The sequence below is a fragment of the Dromaius novaehollandiae genome, chromosome 5, assembly GCF_036370855.1.
Source record: "Dromaius novaehollandiae isolate bDroNov1 chromosome 5, bDroNov1.hap1, whole genome shotgun sequence".
NCBI lineage: Eukaryota > Metazoa > Chordata > Aves > Casuariiformes > Dromaiidae > Dromaius > Dromaius novaehollandiae.
The window spans coordinates 29,329,743-29,349,589 of NC_088102.1; the positions used below are offsets into that span (position 1 = coordinate 29,329,743).

At 36.9% G+C, this 19,847-nt stretch overlaps 1 protein-coding gene across 9 annotated transcripts in view; it reads left to right on the plus strand.

Moving 5' to 3' along the window:
* The window catches only part of RALGAPA1 (Ral GTPase activating protein catalytic subunit alpha 1), a 134,356-nt gene extending 114,878 nt beyond the window's left edge, over window positions 1–19,478 (plus strand). For 5 of the 9 annotated variants that reach the window (XM_064512351.1, XM_064512349.1, XM_064512353.1 and 2 more), the window contains 2 exons: window positions 9,296–9,420; window positions 16,405–17,475. In XM_064512351.1, coding sequence (XP_064368421.1) covers window positions 9,296–9,420; window positions 16,405–16,562 — 283 coding nt within the window. In that variant the 3' untranslated portion in view covers window positions 16,563–17,475. Of the gene's footprint in view, window positions 1–9,295; window positions 9,421–10,057; window positions 10,089–16,404; window positions 17,476–18,137 lie in introns of those variants that run through there. The other 4 variants (XM_064512350.1, XM_064512354.1, XM_064512356.1 and 1 more) reach the window with 2 other exon arrangements.
* The last annotated feature ends 369 nt before the right edge of the window (window positions 19,479–19,847 follow it).

Here is a 19,847-nt window from a genome sequence, read left to right on the forward strand (position 1 = left end):
TAAACTTAGGATTTATGTTAAGTCCAGTAGGCTTGCAGTTTAATTCTACGTATCTTTAAAAGTGCCTTTGTGTGAACTTTAGAAAAGGAGCATCGTGCAGAGCAGTTACATTTTTCATTTCATAATTGAGTGTTGTAAATGGTTAAGCATAGTCCAAATTTTATCCAATTCTAGCCTGTGCTAATGGTGCTGCGCTCGCACTGCCTTAGCACCTGTTACGGATTTTGAGTCATCTGGCAGCCCGTGGGACTTAGATAAAGAAGTACCAGGTGTCCTGCCTGTCTCTTAATTGAGACGCAGTGTAAACAATATAGACTTGGCAATATGGTTATAGGGATGGGTTAAAGCCCAGCTTTGTCTGCTCTGACAAATCACAGCTTTTTCTTCATAGAAGATGTTGTAAACCACAGAAGAATTTAGTTAGCTATAAGAACTGATGGAGCAACATAAAACATATCAAGGATATTCCTAGAAGGATATACTGTAGTATGTTAAATATACTGGGATTTCTAGGGAGACTTTAAGCACCAATTAGAAATTCTTGCAATAATTTAGCAATTTTGAAAGTGCTTACTCTGTAAAAATGAGGATTCTCATATATATTTAGATAAAGTCAGTGCCTTTCAGTACATAATGTATTAGTAAAGTAGGCAGAAAGCAATGTCATTGACTTGGAAGCATTCAGTGGCTATAACTTTATCTAGCCTATGTTTACCTTACAGAAATTTAACCATTTACATCATAGCATTGATGTACTAGAATTAATCTCCTTCAGCTGTAGGATTAGTACTCTTAAAGAAAATATCGTCCTAAATGGTAAAAGTGTGTATTGCTGTAATTTGCCCAATAACTTGTAATTTATTGAAAAATATATTCAACTTTTTTAGTAGTACAAAAAATAAAAATTATTTTCATTATATTCATTTTAAGAAAGATGCAAGTAAATTTATGCTCAGTTTTTATGAGTGAGAAAATAGACTGATAGATTTTATTGCAAAATTGCTGTCACTGATATTAAAAATATAGTTTATGTAGGAAAAACAATCTTAGGAAAATATAAAATTTTTAATTCTGTGATCTGCACCTGTTCAGTGATGTCAAGCATAGTAATTTTTTTCTTCTGTTTGACCTAAAGAACTGGCATCAAACATGAGGAGACTGAACAGGAATCTGTTTTATGAATCATCAGTGTTGCAGATAAATTCCAATTGCAGATGCAGAATCAGCTTTCATTTACAGCATATCTGTGTAAACAGATGCACAGAGCAACATATTTGTACACAGTTTTCAATATGGAGAGTATTTAAGAAACGGAAAAGAACCCAGGCTGACTTTCAGCTACTAAGTTGGCTTGAGTTTAGTAGAAGTTGCAGCTGGAAGAAAAAATTTCTTTATTTATATACTGTGCAAACTAGATGTGGAAATCACTGAGATGCAATAAATAGGGAACACCATGATGCCACTTCTACAGAGTCACTTTTCAGAATAAAACAGGACTTTAACTACTCCTCTCAGTGTGGCCAGTTGATACTGATCACCCACCTACATACAAAACGCTGCTTGTTGCAGGGCTTCCAACACTGGATCAATAGCAGCCCAACTTACATCCTTAATTCTAAGAGGCAACAAAGAGTACAAATTGCAGTGACTCAGTATGTGTTCAGCTGGTTTGACAGCCACTGCACAATCTCTTTCAGAGTGAGATTTCCCAGAAAAATTTTCCATTACTATGATGTGCAATTTTTGTCCTGTCTTTCTTTAGAAGTCAAATTCTGCTATGGCAAAGTTTTTCTTTCATATTCTGTAAAACCATGGTCCTAAGCTTTACTACTCATCTTTTTACTGTAGGCAATCCTCCTTTCACATCTTGATATCAAAAATTATAATTTACTAGGAAGAGCCTGTCCAATAAAGTTAGTCCTTTCTTCATTCTAAATACCTCAAATTGTAGCAGTTGGTTTTGTGTTTTTTTTCAGGCCAGGGAGCAAGATGTTTAAAATCTCCTTCCAACGTAGGCTGCTCATTGTGCCTTGCTGGGTTTTTGTTTGTTTTATCTTTAATGTGGAAGAATATCACGGGAAAACTTGCTTGAATATTGACAAGAATCCTTACTACAGACCTTTTTTGCTAACAATGAAGAAGTGTGCTTCTAAATTTGATCAGCAGGCAAATGTAGTGAGCAAGAGGGTGCCGTTTTATGTGGCTTTTCTTAAAATATTGTAAATTGCTTTTGTACATATAGTGAACATCCAATTAAAAATACTCTTCCATGTGTGCATTGATGCAACAAGCAAGTATCTCTGGGTGCAAGATTTTTGTTTTCCAATTAAGGATGGAACAGTGTTTTGATTTCTGCTCCTCTAAATTATTTTCCAAAGGCCTAGCTGACTCTTCACAATCATAGCAATATATGTTGACTTCTTAGAAGATTTTTCTAACTGTTGGAACTGCCAGGGATGTAGCTGTACATATATTCCTGATAGTAGTTCATAATTTAACCTGAAAAAGTCCACCTTGCTATTTAGAAATGCATTCTCTGGCTTTTTCAAAGAGGTGTTTCTAGGTCTATCAACAAAATATCCTCTTTTTCCTAACTGGAATCGCAGAATCTCGGGTACTATGTACCTTCAGTACTGTGATACCATACTCCAATCTACAGTAATATTGTGATATACTACATGTGTTTACATATATATACCTATATATATATATATGTAAATACATAAGCATCATGACTGATGAATAAAACTTTCACAGAGGTGTCTCAGATTTCAATTTTTGTTAGGTTTTTCTAAATAAAAGGCACAGTGGTAGGAAAAAATTGAGTGAAGATCCCACGTATTTCTTCCCTTTCACAAATCTTCAGAAAGTTTTGTTGTTTTTTTTATATTTCTGCTTTTTTTTAATAAAAGGTTTTATTATCAGTCTGTTGGACTTGGCTAGCCCATCAGTAAGTTTCTAGAAATGCCTGTGGTGTTGTTGGGCTTACAACTCAGAACATCATAGTTTTAAGGTATTTGCTGAAACTACAGTGATCTTGTTATACTTGAGATCATCTTGAAATCATCTGCTGAAATGGAAGCTGAGGCGTAACATTTTACTCTTGCATCTGAAAGTATTCTTTCTCTTGACTGTTGGAAAAATATTAATAGGTTTTCTGCCATTGATGACTTGAGGTACTTCACAGATGCATGTCTTTTCAATTCTTATGAACAAATGAAATAGTGATCTTTTAGTTTTTTCAAACATTACAAATCTTTCCATCATCATTTTAGTGTGTTCATGAATCGCACATCTCTTCAGCCCTTTTTTTTGAAGTTTCTGTTGAGGAATAGGCTCTCCAGCATAATCTTTTCCTCCAATAAGTTGCTTAGGAAATCCATCTTGGTACAACTTTTTCAGTATTTTTTTTCCAAAATCTTTAGGCAACTAACTGCTTTGTTGATCTGACCCAAGTTCATCCTTAGTGGCCTTATGGGTGCCTGTGTATAAGATATTGATAATAAGCAACTGCCTAATCTTGGATGCCTCTGAAGTTCACAAGTACCTAAAGCTTTCATTGCTAGCGTTCCCTGGAAGTCTGTCCCCTTCAGCACATGCTAGAATTGCTTACGTCCTAGCAAAAACCTGAACAGCCAGATACCGAGTTTATGCCTCTTTTCATCCAATGAGTAGGTGTTCCTTCACTCACCTTACCTGCAAGATGCTAAGCATTTTGAAAGTATGCTCACTGGACTGGAGCCCATGCAAGCACAGCAGCAGGTAGCTCACTACTTAGATCAGTCATCCAGGAAATGAGAGAGTGGTTACCAATTTTGAGCCCACATCTACTGCCTCTTACAAGACTGTTCTAACCGTCAGGGCTGAGGACATTCTATAATAAAGCACTCACAGTTGCCTGCTGAAATTGCTTTTCTTTTCATAAAGTAAGATATCCCTGCATCACAGGGAAAGTATATGCTTATCTGAATAGATTAGTGGTTATGGTACTTTCCTGGGAGAGGAGAGTCCCTGAATTCTGGTCCCTGCTCAGGAAGCATATGGTATCAAATGCTCTTTGGAGCAGGCACTAGAATTTCTTCTCCAACCCTTTTGTGAGTCTAGCACTTAGTAGTAAAAGTAGTAAAAGATGGATTCCAGATTGTGAAGTACCAGCTTCTTAATTCAACTCTTGGGAACTTTAATTTATTTTGAAAGGTGAATTGCAATACATATTATTCAGTGACCCAATTTACAGGCAGACTTTGTCCTAAAGCTAGAGAGATATGAGTAAGAAGATGAAAAGAAAATATGTAGTCGAATAAGTAAATCTGTGGAAATGATTATGAGGAGATATATTCAACATAAGTACTTGAAAAGTGGAGACAGCGGAAGAGGCTGGACAAAGGAAAGTACATGATTTTTTGGAGACTGCAGAAAGGAAGATTTAAGACTAAACCACTGAGAAATATGAGAAACGATAGTGAACAGGTTTTCCCCATCAAATTGAAGGATGGCAAAGCCACAGCTAAAAAAATTGTGGCAGTGCAAAAGAGTTACTTTGGATGTGAAGGAAAAGGATGAAGATGGTGGATGAAGATGCATAAAATTAGCAAAGGAAGAGAGATATTTTACTTGTATTATTGCAGTCCATATGTATCCTTATCATAGACCACAATCTCATTATACTGAGATGCTGTATAGCACAAAACAGATGATGTTTGTCCCCCAGAAGCTCAAAATCTAACTGTAAAACAGAAGACAACAAATGAAGACAGATGCAAAATACATGGAAGTAGGAAATGTGGAGAGTGGATAGCATGAGTAGTTGTGTGACCTACACAGCAGCTGACTTCCAAGAAGTTTTCTTTGTTTATTCATTTTTAAATAAGCATGATAGTGAAGGGGAGAGTTTGAAGGGAAATTGTTTTGTGGATACTTACAGAGAACTTGTGCTAAGCATAAGAAGCCACATGGAAGAAAATACAAAAGTGCTGGGCTAAAGATGTCATGCAAGTGAGAGTGACCGTCTCTGTCGACTGACTGGAGGCAAGAGTAGTTTTAGTAAAATTGAAGGTGAAAGTATTGACTATAAAGTTAAAATAAGTAGCCTGTGTCTGTGCTAGAGAACGGTACATCAGTGGAGGTATCTGAAGAGAATGCCCCATCTTAGCAGTTTGTTCAGAAAGTGGGGTTTACTGTGTTCTGAGTGGATATAAGGAGGGATAAAAATTCATTTGTTGAAGCCAGGGAAGGGTATGGCAGTAACTGGGATACAAAGTAAGAGGCTGGACAGTTTGTTCACATACATGGCTAGAAAAAGTTTTAGCTTAGATTATGCAAAAGAATCTGTGAGACTTAGATGTTGTCTGTTATAGGGATCTAAACAGAGCTTGAGTTATAAAATAAAATAATGGAATCAACAGTGATGGAGAGCAATGAGGTAAAGACATGAGATGTTGGTTTTCAGACAGATTAAGCATAAGTAGACAATCTGACAGCCAGGATTTCAGTGCTTGTTCCCAAGTGCAAATCAACAGGCCTAAAAGTGATTGCAGGTTTCCATTAATAGAAATAATAGAAGATTAAGAAAATATGTAAAATGCATGTAATGCCAATGAGATTTTATTTGCAATGACTGAAACCTGAGAGACCTCTAAAGGTGCAATTTCTGTTTTTTTCTTGTATTGCTTCTATTTTTCAGAACAAAAACTTCTGAAAAAGTATAGTGGAGTCATTTCAGCAAATCTTTATATTTTTTGTTACGCGTTTGGTGGATTAAATATCTGTAAGTATGTAGCTGACAGATGAGGGAGAGTACCTGTCTAATTAATGTAGGTATCTTAACTTTTTTATCTTTTTTCTTTTGTTCCATTTAGCACCTTCTTCAGCAGTAGAAAGCTCCCAGTATTGTTAGTTTATGTTTTTAGTCACTCGCTGTGCCAGATTCTCCACTAGTTTGTCCGTGCATCCTTTCCATTCCATCTTAATTGCTGATGCCAATGGCAACGTCCACTCACAGTAAGAATATAGCTTGCATTGCCCTATTATTACTAGCCATCGAGTTTGTATGTGCCACTCAATTTATAGGTGCTAATAACTCTTCCCTAGAGAGCAGCATTTTAAAGGAATAAATGTCTAGCCTATTAGAAGTAATGTAGAAATTAACTACTATGGGATTATGGTCACTCTTGCAGATGGTCGCATTCAAACATAGTGTAAAACTAGATTATCTCAGCCACAAAAGCATATAAATTTGGAGTTTTTAAATATTAAAATGTTCTCAAAGTATAAATGAATAGAAGATATAAACATCCAAATCTCAGCTATTCAGTTTCTAATACAGAAAAGACGTTCTAAGGAGAGCATGTCTTTCCTTAGTGCAGAATAGTGCAAACTTTGGACTTCGCTTTCACAACAAATCTTTGTTTTGCTTTTAAGTGGGGTTCTGTTTTAAAAAGCTGCAGACAGTTTTGTCGATTGTTAAGAAAAAGAGGCAACTTGGCTAGCTGAATTATTTTTCTCTGACTGTACTAAGTGCACATTTGAATTAGCCTACTTGAACTGATGGAAGCATGTCTTCTCTGTTACTTCTTGCTCTGTTACATCTTACTTCTCTGTATAATAACAGCAGCATTCTTCTCCTCGGTCAGCATCTATGTCAAGACTTCTTTGTTTGGTTTGGAGATAGGTGCCCAGACTGGAGAATGGGAGTGTCCTTGTCACATTCAAAGTAGTAACTTTCCTTCATTTCTGCCTTATTTGTGTGTAAGCTTTGGATATAATAAGATAAACTAAAAGGTTTCCTTTAGAGACCTCTGAAAGCAGAGCATTTTAAAAGCAGGTAGGTGTCTCCACCCTACTTTTTCATGAAACATTTTACCCATTCAAGCAGACTTTTAAAAACAGCTTGTTTTGATAGCAGCCTGTTCCCCTGTGGGCCTTCAGCCTTTGCTTCCTGGCAGCACCTTTGGTGCGAAAAGAGAGTGATCAATTGGGAGACTATCAGTGCCAGCATGCATAGAGTGATAAGTTAACACACCACTGGGAATTTCTAGGGCCCACCAAGATACTTCACTTCTAATGTGCTAACAAGCTCATTTTTCTACCTCTTGCCTCTTCAGTTATTTTTTTTTTCTCAGAAGAGCTTAGAAGTTGAGTGCATCAGGCATAATGAAAAGCTCTGTAGGAGGGAGAAGCAATAACCCCATTTTTCCCTTTTCAGCCAAATAGAAAATTAGTTTCTGGTAATACACAAAGGCCAGTATTTTTTGTGCAAGGGGCACTGCTGTGAATCAAAGGACTCTATTAACTGCAGAAAATTCAGCAGCTGTGAATCTCCCCCAATGAAAAAAGTGCTTTTCAACAAGTTGTGAGATATGTAGTATTATTTAGACTTCAACCATCAGTTTCATCCTCTAACACTTATACATAGCCTCTTAAAAACTGTGCTGTATTACTCTCCTGTGTTAAGGCTCAACGCTGTGTTTATCCCCCAATGGAAGAACCTTTACAATGGAAGATTTTTGTATTTTCTCTTGTCCCAGTGCTAGATTCTCCAGATTCAGAATTCTTCTGAGGTTCAGCTGTCTGAGGATCCAGAAAGAATTTGGAACAAATTTTGTAGGAAAAAGTGTTTCATAGTTTCATTGTGTAATCAAGTTGTGGTCTAAGGAAATACTATGAAGATGCTTTTATTCACTAGAAAATTGTTTCAGACACTTTATACATTTTTTTCATACTTAGCTAGACTGCAAAATCTACTGTAAATATTGTACAGAAAACAATTACAAAAATGGGTTTATAGGAACAGTTCTGTAACTGCTGAAGTATAGTTTTAGTAGCTAAAATGAAGGGTACTGTTTTCAGCCGTAAGCTGTAATTCTGGGATGAGCATTGCTAATCATAACTTAAAATAGTGTAGTCATTTATTTAAAATGTTAGCACTTGTTGTAAAGAAGTGTTTACCACTTGTAAAGCACTTCTCATGTTTGGATTGCTAAAAATATGTATACATAGAAGAATATTATCCCCACTTCACAGATGGTGAAATTGAGGCAGTAGAGTCTCTTCCTCTCTGCTCCTACCCCCCAAAATAACAGCTGCAAACCTAAAATCAGAACTCAAAAACTTCAAAGAACTGTTTGAGTGCATTCCTCTACAGCATGCCAGGGTGTTTTTGTTCGGTTGTTTGGCTTTTTAGGAAAAGAAAAAACGTATCTGAGAAGAAAGTTATCTCACTATCTGCAAATAAAATATGGAAATATGGAAAACAAAAATGTGCACAAGAGTAAATGGCAGGAAATATTTCTGATCATTTTATGATTACATAAGGTAGCTTAGGAAGGCCTCCCTCATTCAACATATTGAGTCCAGCTGAAGAACTTTAAAAGTTGTGAGAGAAAAGGTTAACTGATTTCTCAGTTCAGGAACTATACGGCATGAAGTCAGCATGGTAGTTTTTCTTGATAATTGTATGTTGCTGCCTGCTGTTCTACATTTTGACAGCCATTTCCATAGTTGCTTTCATGAACAGCAGAAATATTCTCTCTTTTTCTCGCTCTCTCTGTGCTAACAGCACAATCAGGCCTGCTGGAACAAGAAGCCTGGAGAGGGTTCTTCAAAAGCAACAACACTTCAAGATACTGGTCTCTTGTCAATAATATCAGAGAGGGAGAACACAGTGAAAAGGAAGAAGTACAGTATTTTGCTGTCAGTGCCCTGCCGACACCCTGTTAGCCAGTACTTAAGGGTCCTGCAGATTCTTTACAAATATTCTTGCTTGTTTTAATGGCATAATTGACGAGGTGTTTTTCCCAATACTCAGATTTAGCTATGTATTTATCTTAACTGCATGTGTGTGTTTAGGGATTATGGAAGCAGTTTTTTATTGAAAAGTGCAAAATAAATTATTTGTTAATGCTAACATTATTGTTCATGCCATACCTCTTAAAAATTGTAAAAACTGTAAGATGTTTATACTTAATTGTAACTAGTGTACTGCCAAATCAGTTAATTAACAGGGTATTTAAGTTGCCATTGTTTGAAAAAAATTTCGTAAAGTATTGTATCAGACTCTTGAAAACAAGATAGCTGAGCCATAGGGTTCACATTCATCATGCTTATCTTACAGTTAACATTATTTCAGTGCATCAGGTAATATGATAGTTATGTAAAGGTTTAAAAGAAATTATATGCAATCACAGAAATACATGATATGCATTTAACAAAAATAAGAAATCTGAATTACTACACATTGATATTTAGCAGTTATAGACATGATTTTAAGCTGTTCCTTAATTCTTGGCTAAATCAGTTATGAGGAAAGAGCACGATACCTGCAAACAATTGTTCAACATCACCTAGAACCTACAACTTTTGAGGATTTTGCTGCTCAGGTTTTCTGTCCAGCACCTTACCACCATTTGCCCTCCGAGACAGGTAAGAAATACAGTGAAGAACTGTTTTTACACAATCTCACTTAAAATGCAGTATCCTTACTTATAAAGGCTAAAAATTCAGACCTTCACATGTCATTAAGAGTTACCATTAATCCAAAAGACTATATTTACATATATAAGAATCCTGGGAAAAGTTGCCTTTAAATCCCTATTATGTTATCTGGCACTGTGAACTGATGCCTAGCATTAAGATTTGGGAAAATATTTCAATATAGCACCCAGAGCCTGGTTTTCTACAGTGAGTTTTATCATGTTTGCCTATATAAAATCTCCATGAAAGTGCTGGTACTTCATCTAGGCTAGTTCAGGCAGAAATACATCCATTAACACTTGTACACCTTCTCTATAAGAAAGTTTCAAATTTACTAAATTGTTAGAATGTAAAGTTTTAAATTGGAAAGATGAGATCCTCGTCAATTTTATTTCAGGTTATGATCCACAAAATTGTTTTTAAGGTCATTTTTAGTTTCTAGTAAAATACCTGTTTTATAAGTGGATACTGCATTTTCAGTTACTAATAAGAAAATCAGAAAATGAGTAACTGAAGGCCTTCCTGTTTCTGAAATTTCTTGAACTCCTTATGATTATTTCATTTATTTTATTTCCCCTCTTTTTAGATCATTAAATATCAGTTCTGTTTATCTGAAGGTAAGACAAAGTGTCCAAAAAACCCCTTTGTTCTTATTACTTTTACTAGACCACTAAGCTTGTAACCAAGTTGTATGCAAACTTTCCTTGTTGCCCTTGTTCACACTAAAAAGAATTTCACACTGATTGAGAAATGACCACTACATCTTTTTAAAGTTTTAGTCTTTTACTAACCTCAGGTCTGCATGAAGCACTAACACTGGTTCTGGGATGAAGGTAACTAATGGTAGAGACAGTCATTGAATGAGTAACACTTTATTGTGTTGACCTTTGTTTCTCAGCATGAACAAGTAGTACTGGATGGCAGTGGTGTGTTTTGTACCCTGTACTGTCTTTCATTGATGTTGTAAAACATTCTGCAGTGATAATGTAGGAGAGAAGGAGAAGAAGAATGTGTAACACTTGAAATTTTTTATTAAGAAACCTTTATTTAATGCAAAATAAATCCAAATACTACTGTGGAAAAGTTATAATTCTCAGCAAAATAAATTTTGAAAGAATAAATTAGATATGGTAAGTTACCTAAAAATTTTGTTCCCTGATTGCAAAAATATGTGGAAATGAGTTCTACAATTATTAGAAGAGCCCAGATTAGGACTACAGAAGTAATGACTGACAGATGTTAAAAACATTGAGATTCCTTTGTTTGAAAGTATAAACTGTAAGTAGAAATGAGGTGGAGTTTCAGGAGTATAATAAATGGTATAGTTAAGCCAGTGCAAATCGTCAAGAAACAAGGGAAACTAAAAGCCACTAATGTAAAACAAATTAAACCAGTACAAAAAATAGTAATATGATTTAATTAATCTCTTTGTCAACCAGCACACTTAATTGATACAGAATATTAAACTGCTTGAGGAAAAAGTATAAAAACATTTGAATAGGAAAGATCTCTAACTAGAAATATTAAAACCAATAACCAGGGATACCAGTCCTTGCCCCTTTTCCTCCCTAATGCACTCCATAAATATTCAGCATCAGACACTTTGGTATTGCTGTATAAATTGTATTTGCATTTGTATTTGTAAAGTGCATTTGCACTTATATCAGTTCTACATATTCACTTAAGAAAATCTCATTCTAGGCTAAATCATACTCCACAGTTCATCTAATTCATTCTTTCAGGGGTGAACCAAAGCTGTTTTTCTCCGATGCACCGGACTATTACAGAACACTGCTCTACAGTGGCAATTCCTATATTACTTTAAAAATCATCCTAATCCTAATCATACTTGATATTCTCTAAGTCAATCTGGAAAAACAAAATGATTGAAAAACTTGTTTCTTGACTTAATCTTTCTATCAAGCGTACTAATTTTCTGCAGCAATCTCATTAATAGGAGCTTGTGATTTATTTCACATCTGAGTATGCACATGTGTGTGTTTACGTACCACAAAACATGACGTCCCATCCTAAGGGACACATTCTTCTGGACGTCGTGCTGTTTAGTGAAACTGGCCAACACGTCAATGTCAGGAGCAGCAAGGAGCTTCCTGGAACGAACATGAAGCACAGTCTGACCCAGCACCAGGGCCAAGAGACCTGTCCCTAGGCCTCCCTGACTCTGAGCTTTAATTGCAGCACGGGGAAGCTGGGGATGCTCTGGGAGTCCTGATTCCAGCCTGAATTCCCAGTGCTGCAGGGCCCTGCCTGGGCTTCAGGGCTGACCCAGCTTTGATCCAGGGCTCCTGGTGCTCTCATCCTCAGCTCTGGGACAGAACACCTGGAATAGCGGCACACCATCTGCCTCTGAGCTGAGTCTGGAGTGCCCAAATTCCAAAGCATGAGTCAGGTTTAAATAAATACTGCAGTCATCTGCCCAACAGGTGACCCCAAGGCTGGAAACCACTGACTTCCTGTTCTCATGAGACCTGTGAGTGAGATGGCTCCAGAAGACCCAGAACTTTGAGGGAGCATGATCCGAAGAATGAATCCAGCATATGTACTATTAGAAAACTAGATACTCTTAAGTTTCCAGTGTCCCTACAACAGGCAGATTTCTTGAAAGACAGGTGTACAGTGCTCCAGTTCCTGCCAGAATTACATACAGGAGTGGCACTGGAGTCCTGCTTTGGAAGCCACACGCATTCATCAACCCCAGATGACTCAAAATCTCTCAGGCTCCCCACCTGACACTTTCATCTCATCTGAAAACTTCTGACTAGCTTCTGAAAATGAGTGTCATAACTGTTATTTTAAAAAATTAATTTGTGTGTGTCATTTATGAAAAATAATTGGATGGAAGAGACTAGAAAAGATTTCCAGGTTATAGATCTTGATCTCCAAGGCTACAATTGCTGAAGTTGTTTAATTTTTATAAAATATTATATACACTTTCTCCTTCTAAGAAAAAAAGGTCTGTAGAAACTATGCCGCTACTACAGACCATCACCAACCAACGTAATTTTTTTGTTGCTGCGATCCCATTGGCCAGTTTCGGCATGCCAGTTTTTTCATTTGAACTGTGAAAATCAAAGCAAATAGAGCACATGCCATTCAGTAATAAACAGTGTTTCATCAGATTGACATATTTTATCAAAGTTTCTTTGCTCAGAAAGAGCTGTATCCTTCATTAGAGTGAGTGCTGCTGTTTTATCTAGATATTTACATTGCCCTGTCAAAACAGCATCTGAAAATTCCACCTCCCATGTTTAAAGATCTGACTAGTAGAGTAAATCTCTCATTTTAAAAAAATGAGATTTACTTGCACTTTGATCACAGAATATTGTGCAGTTGCCTCTGTATTTTTTTTCTTCATGATGACTTTTGTTAAATAGAGTAACTGCAAAAATAATATTTCCTATTATACAGCTATTGAATAAAACAGATTTCTGTGTTGCAAAACAGGTTGAGAAACCTGTCAGTGGTAAGCTCAATGGTATTGAAGGATTATTGACCCCATGATGCTAACATTCTGAGTTTTTAATAGGACTGATGTTTTGAGTTTTGTTTTTTCTCTTTTTCTTTCAGGCTACTAGAAATAGTACCTCAGTGTAGTAAGCCCTATAAAGAAGGGGGTCTCTCTAAATTAGTCATAGTCTTTTACATGAGATGCACGCAGAAGACTTTTTGGTCCCAGCAATCATTCATATATTTTCAAGCCATTGTGCAGAAAAATCCAACTGCCCCAATCCCAAAGTAAGTGGGGTTGCCAGCTTACAGGTAAAGAAGCAGGGGAATATAGAGGTAACAATACTTCAGCCTTGCATAGGAGACACTCAAGTTCAGTAGCTTGGTACAATAGCCAGCATCATAATTTCCTGTGCTGTTCATTTGCTATGTAACTTTGAGTAGGTAACTTAATCTTTCTGGCTGTTAGCCCTTTACAGATGAGAATGATGGTCTTTTTCTCACTGTAGGATGGTCTAAGCAATATTGGTGGAGGCAGTTGCAGTTTGTGTTCGGAAGCACAGTTGAAGTACCAAAATGTATTATGGAGGCTGTATGTCTGGCATGGCTGGGAAGAGCTTCCCATTATCCCTTCTCCAGTCCAGACTTACAAAGAACTTCTTTAATTTCAAATCAGAACAAAACCACGAAAAGTACTGAAATTTTCCAAAAATAACACATTGGAAGAACTGAAGCTGAAACTTTACAGATTTCTGAACTATTTTCCTTGAGTCAGCCACCTGGGGCGTGGGAATTTGGGGGTCCTCGGCACTTTGAGGCAATAGTGTGGACTGCCAGAGACCCAAACAGATCAACTTTGTACATTTAATGAACTTGGTCCAATGAAAAAATAATTGTGATAATCCAATTTAAAAAACATCCTATGCATATGCACAAAGGGATGAAATTAAGGATCTATATGCAATTTTAATTCTGACATTTTCTAGCTTGTAAATGTTCAACTTAACAAATTTAATGTCTTGCAACATTTTCCATGTGTTAATTCCTTCCATTTTTGTTTTGTTTAAGGCATAGGGCAGAAAGAAAAATTCTGTAATACTGATTAATGGCCACATGATTCATCAGCAAAATTGTAACCCATGGATCCAACACCAACCTCTGCAAATTGAGATAGCGCACTAATTTGTAGCGATAGTAAGCTGTCTAATCTCTGCCTGAACCTCTGCTAGTGGAAAGATGGGAAGTTTTGCCAGTGGGCTTCACAGATCTTTGCTGGCACAGAGGATCTGGTTGACCCAGAAGTCATGTTCCCAAAAAGTTTCTGAGCATCCTTTATTGGGCATAGGCTGTGGAAGCACTCACTCCCAATAAACTTGATCCTTGATGCTCTGTTCTTCATGTCTGGTTCTTAGTTCTCTCTGTCCTACCACTTCCAGTCTCCCAGCTCTTTTAGGCCACTCACCCTCTCCTCCTCCCTTCCTCCATTTGCCTTGCAGCTGCTTTTGCAGTCTTTCTCTCTGCATCCCCTCCTTGCTTCCTTTCCTCAAATTTGGGGGAGATATAATACCTTGACTCTAGCAAGGCTCTGCTGAGCATGTGTTTATTGGGACTGACAGCTGTCTAGATTTGGAGTGGTATTTGTAAGATGGGCAAAAGGGGCATGCTGTACAAGATACTACCCTCTTCCCTGGAGTGCAGGTAGGGGACTAAAGTATCTTGAAAGGTCACTGAAATTTGCTAACATGCACAAACGGTATTTTCCTTTTTTGTCATTCTCAGAAATGGCACTCTGGAAAATGTTGATCCAGACAATCAGTACGGTAAAGCTAGAAGTACTGAGAGTAGTCAAAACATGCAGTATATCAGCACCCTTTCAGACTTCTATTCTGTGAATTTTTTACCTTTTGGAAAGTCAGAATTGACCAGCAAGATGCAAATTCCTAGTCTATCAGAATTAATTATGACAAAAAAGAGTGTATTATGATATGTCTGGATTCCTCCACTTCATTTCACTTTTAACTCAAAAATGCAGGTGTAGTTAGTATTTCATTTTACATTAAAATAGTTAGTTTCTGAGTCAAATAACTAACATAGCTTTTCAGAAGATGCTAAAAATTTCAGTAGAACATGAAAATCTCTTATTTCAACTTTGCTGTTTAACTTTGTTCATAAACAATTGAAACAGCTTTATATTATGGCCCCAAAATATCATAACTCATCAGATTTCTTTATACCAGTCTGGTCAATTGTCAAGCCTAAGAGATGTAAAAAAATGGATGCCTTTCTGACATTTTTCAAACTCTTTAAAATGTTAATACATTTTTTTTTATTATTTAATACTTGCTGGTTCTACATCAGTCATCAACAAAGCCTCTTATTTAACCCTGTTTTTGTATTTTGGGTAACTAAATATTTCCTCATGTAGAAATATAAGGGTATAACGTTTTACACTAAAGATTTTAAAACCATGGGGGGGGGGGGACACAAAATTTATATATACCACATTTAATATCCACATGTGTGTATGTGCGTGTGTGTGTATATATATTCGTATCTAAAATCCAAAGAAATTGAGTTATTAGTCTGTTGATTGCTATCAGACTGAAATATATTTTAAGTGCCATTATTCTTCACTCTTCTGGTATGATATGTTCAGATGTGAAAATCACTTTATATGTCTTCTGTTCTTCAATAAATCTGAGTCAGTTTTTTAAAAATGGGATTACATGTAAATCTGTGCTTTCTGATGTCTGTCTACAGGAATTATAAACAAATTTTTAAGGTGACAAGAATAATATCTTAATCAAAACAGCAAATTTTTAAAGGTGTTCTTTATCAACTATGACACTCTTGATAAAATTTCACACTACAATTTTACCCTTTGACTCAGATTAACTAGCTTAAATATTATGGGTTTTTTCTCCTTTGCATGATTTCAGGAGTCTCGTGTTGAGACTGGTTTAAGTCGAGCATACTTAAAAATGAGAAACAGCTGGGGAGCAGAAGCCATATATCAAGTTGCCATTTGTTTTTCCTTCTAGATTGTGTGTATGTGTGTGAGTATTTAACTGTTTTCACAGACTTTAAGAAAGCATTTGAGACTGTTTAGGATGTATCTCAGTTGCTATAAAAAGGTTGCTGGATCTAGATAATGTTATAGAATTCTTTTCTTTCTCTCTCTCTTCCTTTTTTTCTTGTAATGCTTAGTTGGTAAGTATGATGCCTGATTTCAGAGCTGTTGCTTCATTGCACATAACTAACTCATCACTCTCTTTAACCTGTAGCATGAACAGCAATTACATAATGAAATTCTAAATTCTGTTTCCTGTGCTCATCTGTTAATACCCTTCAATCTTTGCGGTTCGTGTCTCATGTCTCACACCTGTTATCTTTTATCTTTTCTCCTCCCCCTTCCTCACTTCTTTCCACTTCTCCTTCCTCATCACTTCTTCATTCTCAACAAAGAAAGAAATGCTGTGATATTTCTTCTCCTTCCAAAACCTCCACTAGAAAGCATTGGCCACATCAAGGTAAAGGGCAAAGGCTTGAAACGGAAGGTCTTTCACGCTAGCTGTGAATGGTATGCTGTGCAAAAACGACGACGGTTATTTTCTGTTCTCTAACTTCCACCATTTGAAATGCTTTAATTCCTTGTAAAATTAGAACAAGATAGAATTTCAGAAAATGAGAGTGCATGTTTCCCTGCTTGCCTTTTTTTTTTTAATAAGGCACAGTGAGTCAGGTATTATCATGCTTTTCCAGATTGTTTGGCAATGAAGTACCTAGTTCATGAACAGAATTACTGTCACCAGCTGGGGAACAAATAACAGCCCTTTTTCCTCCCTGTCACTTCGGTGGGTCATGTCAGTTTGAACAAGATAGAAAGTATTGTGTCGTCTCTTTGGAGCAGGCAGTTGATGGACCAAACAAGGAAGACATCCAGGTTGCTAAATCATTTAGGTTTATGACAATATATTTTAAATGTACTGTTAGACTTCTTACTTGATGACCTGCAATTTTATTTTAGAGGAATCTTTCAAAATAAATTTATGTTCAGTTTTGAATGTTTTTTTGCACCCATTATATGTGGAATGTATGCTGAGGGAGAGAGATCTTTAGTTCTGATTATTGCATTATTATTTTAAAGAATTGCCGCTAGTAATACGGTGTGAAAGAAACAGCAAATGACATTCTGGCTTACTGAAGTCAGCAGGGGAGTTTTCTATTGAATTCTGTAGGACTAGGCTTCCATCCATAATTTGTACAGGTCAAAAGTGATCGGTAGGGACTGAGGTAATTGAGTTCAATCAGTCTGTCAGTCTCTGTAAATAGCTAATTAAAATGCAGTTTAGTTTTGTTTATGTGAGTCCATAGGGTTAATTTTTTTTTTTCCCTGTACACAGGAAGGAGAATATGATTCTGATTTCCTGTTTTCTCCTTTTCCTTTTGTATCTCTTTATGGAAAAGGATTTTGACATGGAAGATTCTGATAGTCTGCTTGTAAGGAGAAGAGCTCTTGAAAAAAGGACTCAGGGCCCACTGTAGAGTAGCTCTGGGTGCTTGGGTACTGAACTGCATACTGTAATCTCAAATTCGTCTTGTTCCTTTTACAAAGAAAATGTGATGTATAGTGCATCTGGTTAGTATGATCTGTTCAAGCTTCTGCCTTGCGGGCCCTGTAGGAATTTACCTTTTGAAGCTCTGACTCATGATTAGATGGGAGAAGTTTATTTGCTCGCCCGATTCACCCCCAATTCACTCCACCTTTTTGGTTGCATTCCCAGAACTCCCTTCATGCGCAGTGAGCTGTTAACCTTCATGTTCTCATTAAAGATTGAATTCTTCTGGGTTACGATTTGGATAAGAACTCTCCATCTCTACTAGGGAACTTGAGGTGTGTGTTCTCCTGGTTGGCAGGATAATATTGCCTGTTTCAGTGCTGTCTCAATTGCAGAGAGCGAGGGTTTTCTGCAGTCTTGTAGCTGAGTGGTTTCTGGCATCATCTTTTCTCTAGAGATGAATTTGTGGCAGTCGCTAGCTCCATGTGCAGTATGGTCTCCCACAGCTGGTAAAGGGCTAGTATATGCTGTGGGATTGACAGCAGCACTGACATTCCCGTCTGCCCCTTGTGCATAGCTCCCCGTGCTGTGCGCGTGGACGACGGCACTGACAGGTACGGTTCTTGCTGTCCTCTGCAGGCTTCTGCCCAGAGACTCAGCTGGGAGAAACTCCAGCAGCAGCAACAGCACAGGCGGATGGAACAGACTTAGCCTCTCCAATGTCTCCTCGGACTAGCAAGAGCCGAATGTCCATGAAGCTACGCCGCTCCTCTGGCTCAGCCAACAAGTCCTAAGTGCTGAGATACCTGCAGCTTTCTAATTAACAGTGAGCAGCAGCCCTTCTCGCACTGGCTCACAGCTTTCAGTAAAAAGATAACATCTCTAATGTGTGTGTGTCCCTAGCCCAGCATACCCCTTTTTTGTACGTTTATTTTAAACAGTGACACTGGAATTTTACTTTAATATTTTAGCTTTTGGTTTTTATCAAACTCCAGGCTGCTTTTCTTTTTTTTTCAGTGCCATTTGTTCTCTGCACCTTTTACCTTCCTGGATGATTATGTTATCTAACAGTAGTAATTTTTAACTCTGGTTGATCTTGAGTCATATATGGAATTGGAGACTGCAGTTTGATTACACTATATTTATTATGCCCCATTGCAATTTTCTCTGTAACAAAGAAATAAATATGTAAAATTTGAAAATGAATGTACAATTTTAAATTGAAGTTGCATTTGTAAAGTCCTTGTCAGATGTCACGTTGTTAATGCACAGGATGTGTACAGATTATTTATGTTAAGAATAAAATAAACAGCCTTTCAAGCATTTCAGAGTCCAAATGAAATAACTTCCTAGTAGCACCAACTCTTTCTTCACAAAGCAATGTATCATTTCATAACTGCAGGTGATGCCATAACCTAGCTGGAAAACCAGGAAAAAAATCACTGTTCTGAAATTCTACTTAAGCTTGGCTTCCAAATATTTTTATAATGTTTGCTTTTCAAAGTGGTATCAGTAGTAAATGCCTTTCAGTTTCGTGTTTTGTAGCCTTTATCACCAGGCTGCTGGGTCTAGATATATATTATTGTTTCTTACATTTGAGGGGAAAGAAAAAAAAAAAAAGCACTTTCCTCATGTAAATTCATTGCTCTGATGATGTGTATTGCGGAAGAAAAGGGAACATGCTCCAGGAGTCTGACCTGAAATGCTGATGATCCCAACCTTGCAAGTGCAGATTAGTACATGCATTCCACCCATCCAGAGGTATTTTCCTACAGAAGATGAAATGCTCACATTTTGAGTCTGGCAAACAACAAAATGCTGTAACAAAATGTAGCATGGCATCGGTACTAGCTGCATGTGTAAATATATCATATGAGCAACAATATAAATTCTGTATTGTCATTCATGTAGTATCTACAAATTTGTAATGGTTAAAGAAAAGACATGCTATTTAATAATACAATAAAAATATTCTTACCACCTTTTGTATATTATTCATTCACCTCAGTGATTGGATTCTTGCTCCATTTTATAGAACAGCTTACTACAGGTGGAGTGGTAAGTGTGATATACAGCTTGGTTTTCATTCATGTTAGAAACTTGGTGTATACACTAGTTATTTAGGAGCTCTTTCCCTATCTGTTGCACGAGAGCTGTATTGAAAACTTGTGCCCAGACTCAGCAAACATGAAGCTCCTCGTAATGCAATGCGAAGTGCAGGGCATTCACTCTTGCAGGCTGGTTGTTCAAGTGCTGATTGTGGGAACAGGTGATAATCGTTAGGTTTCTGTGTGATCTGTAGCCCTTCTTTGACGGTGCAAGTAGAGAAAGGGGAGTGATGGTTTAAAA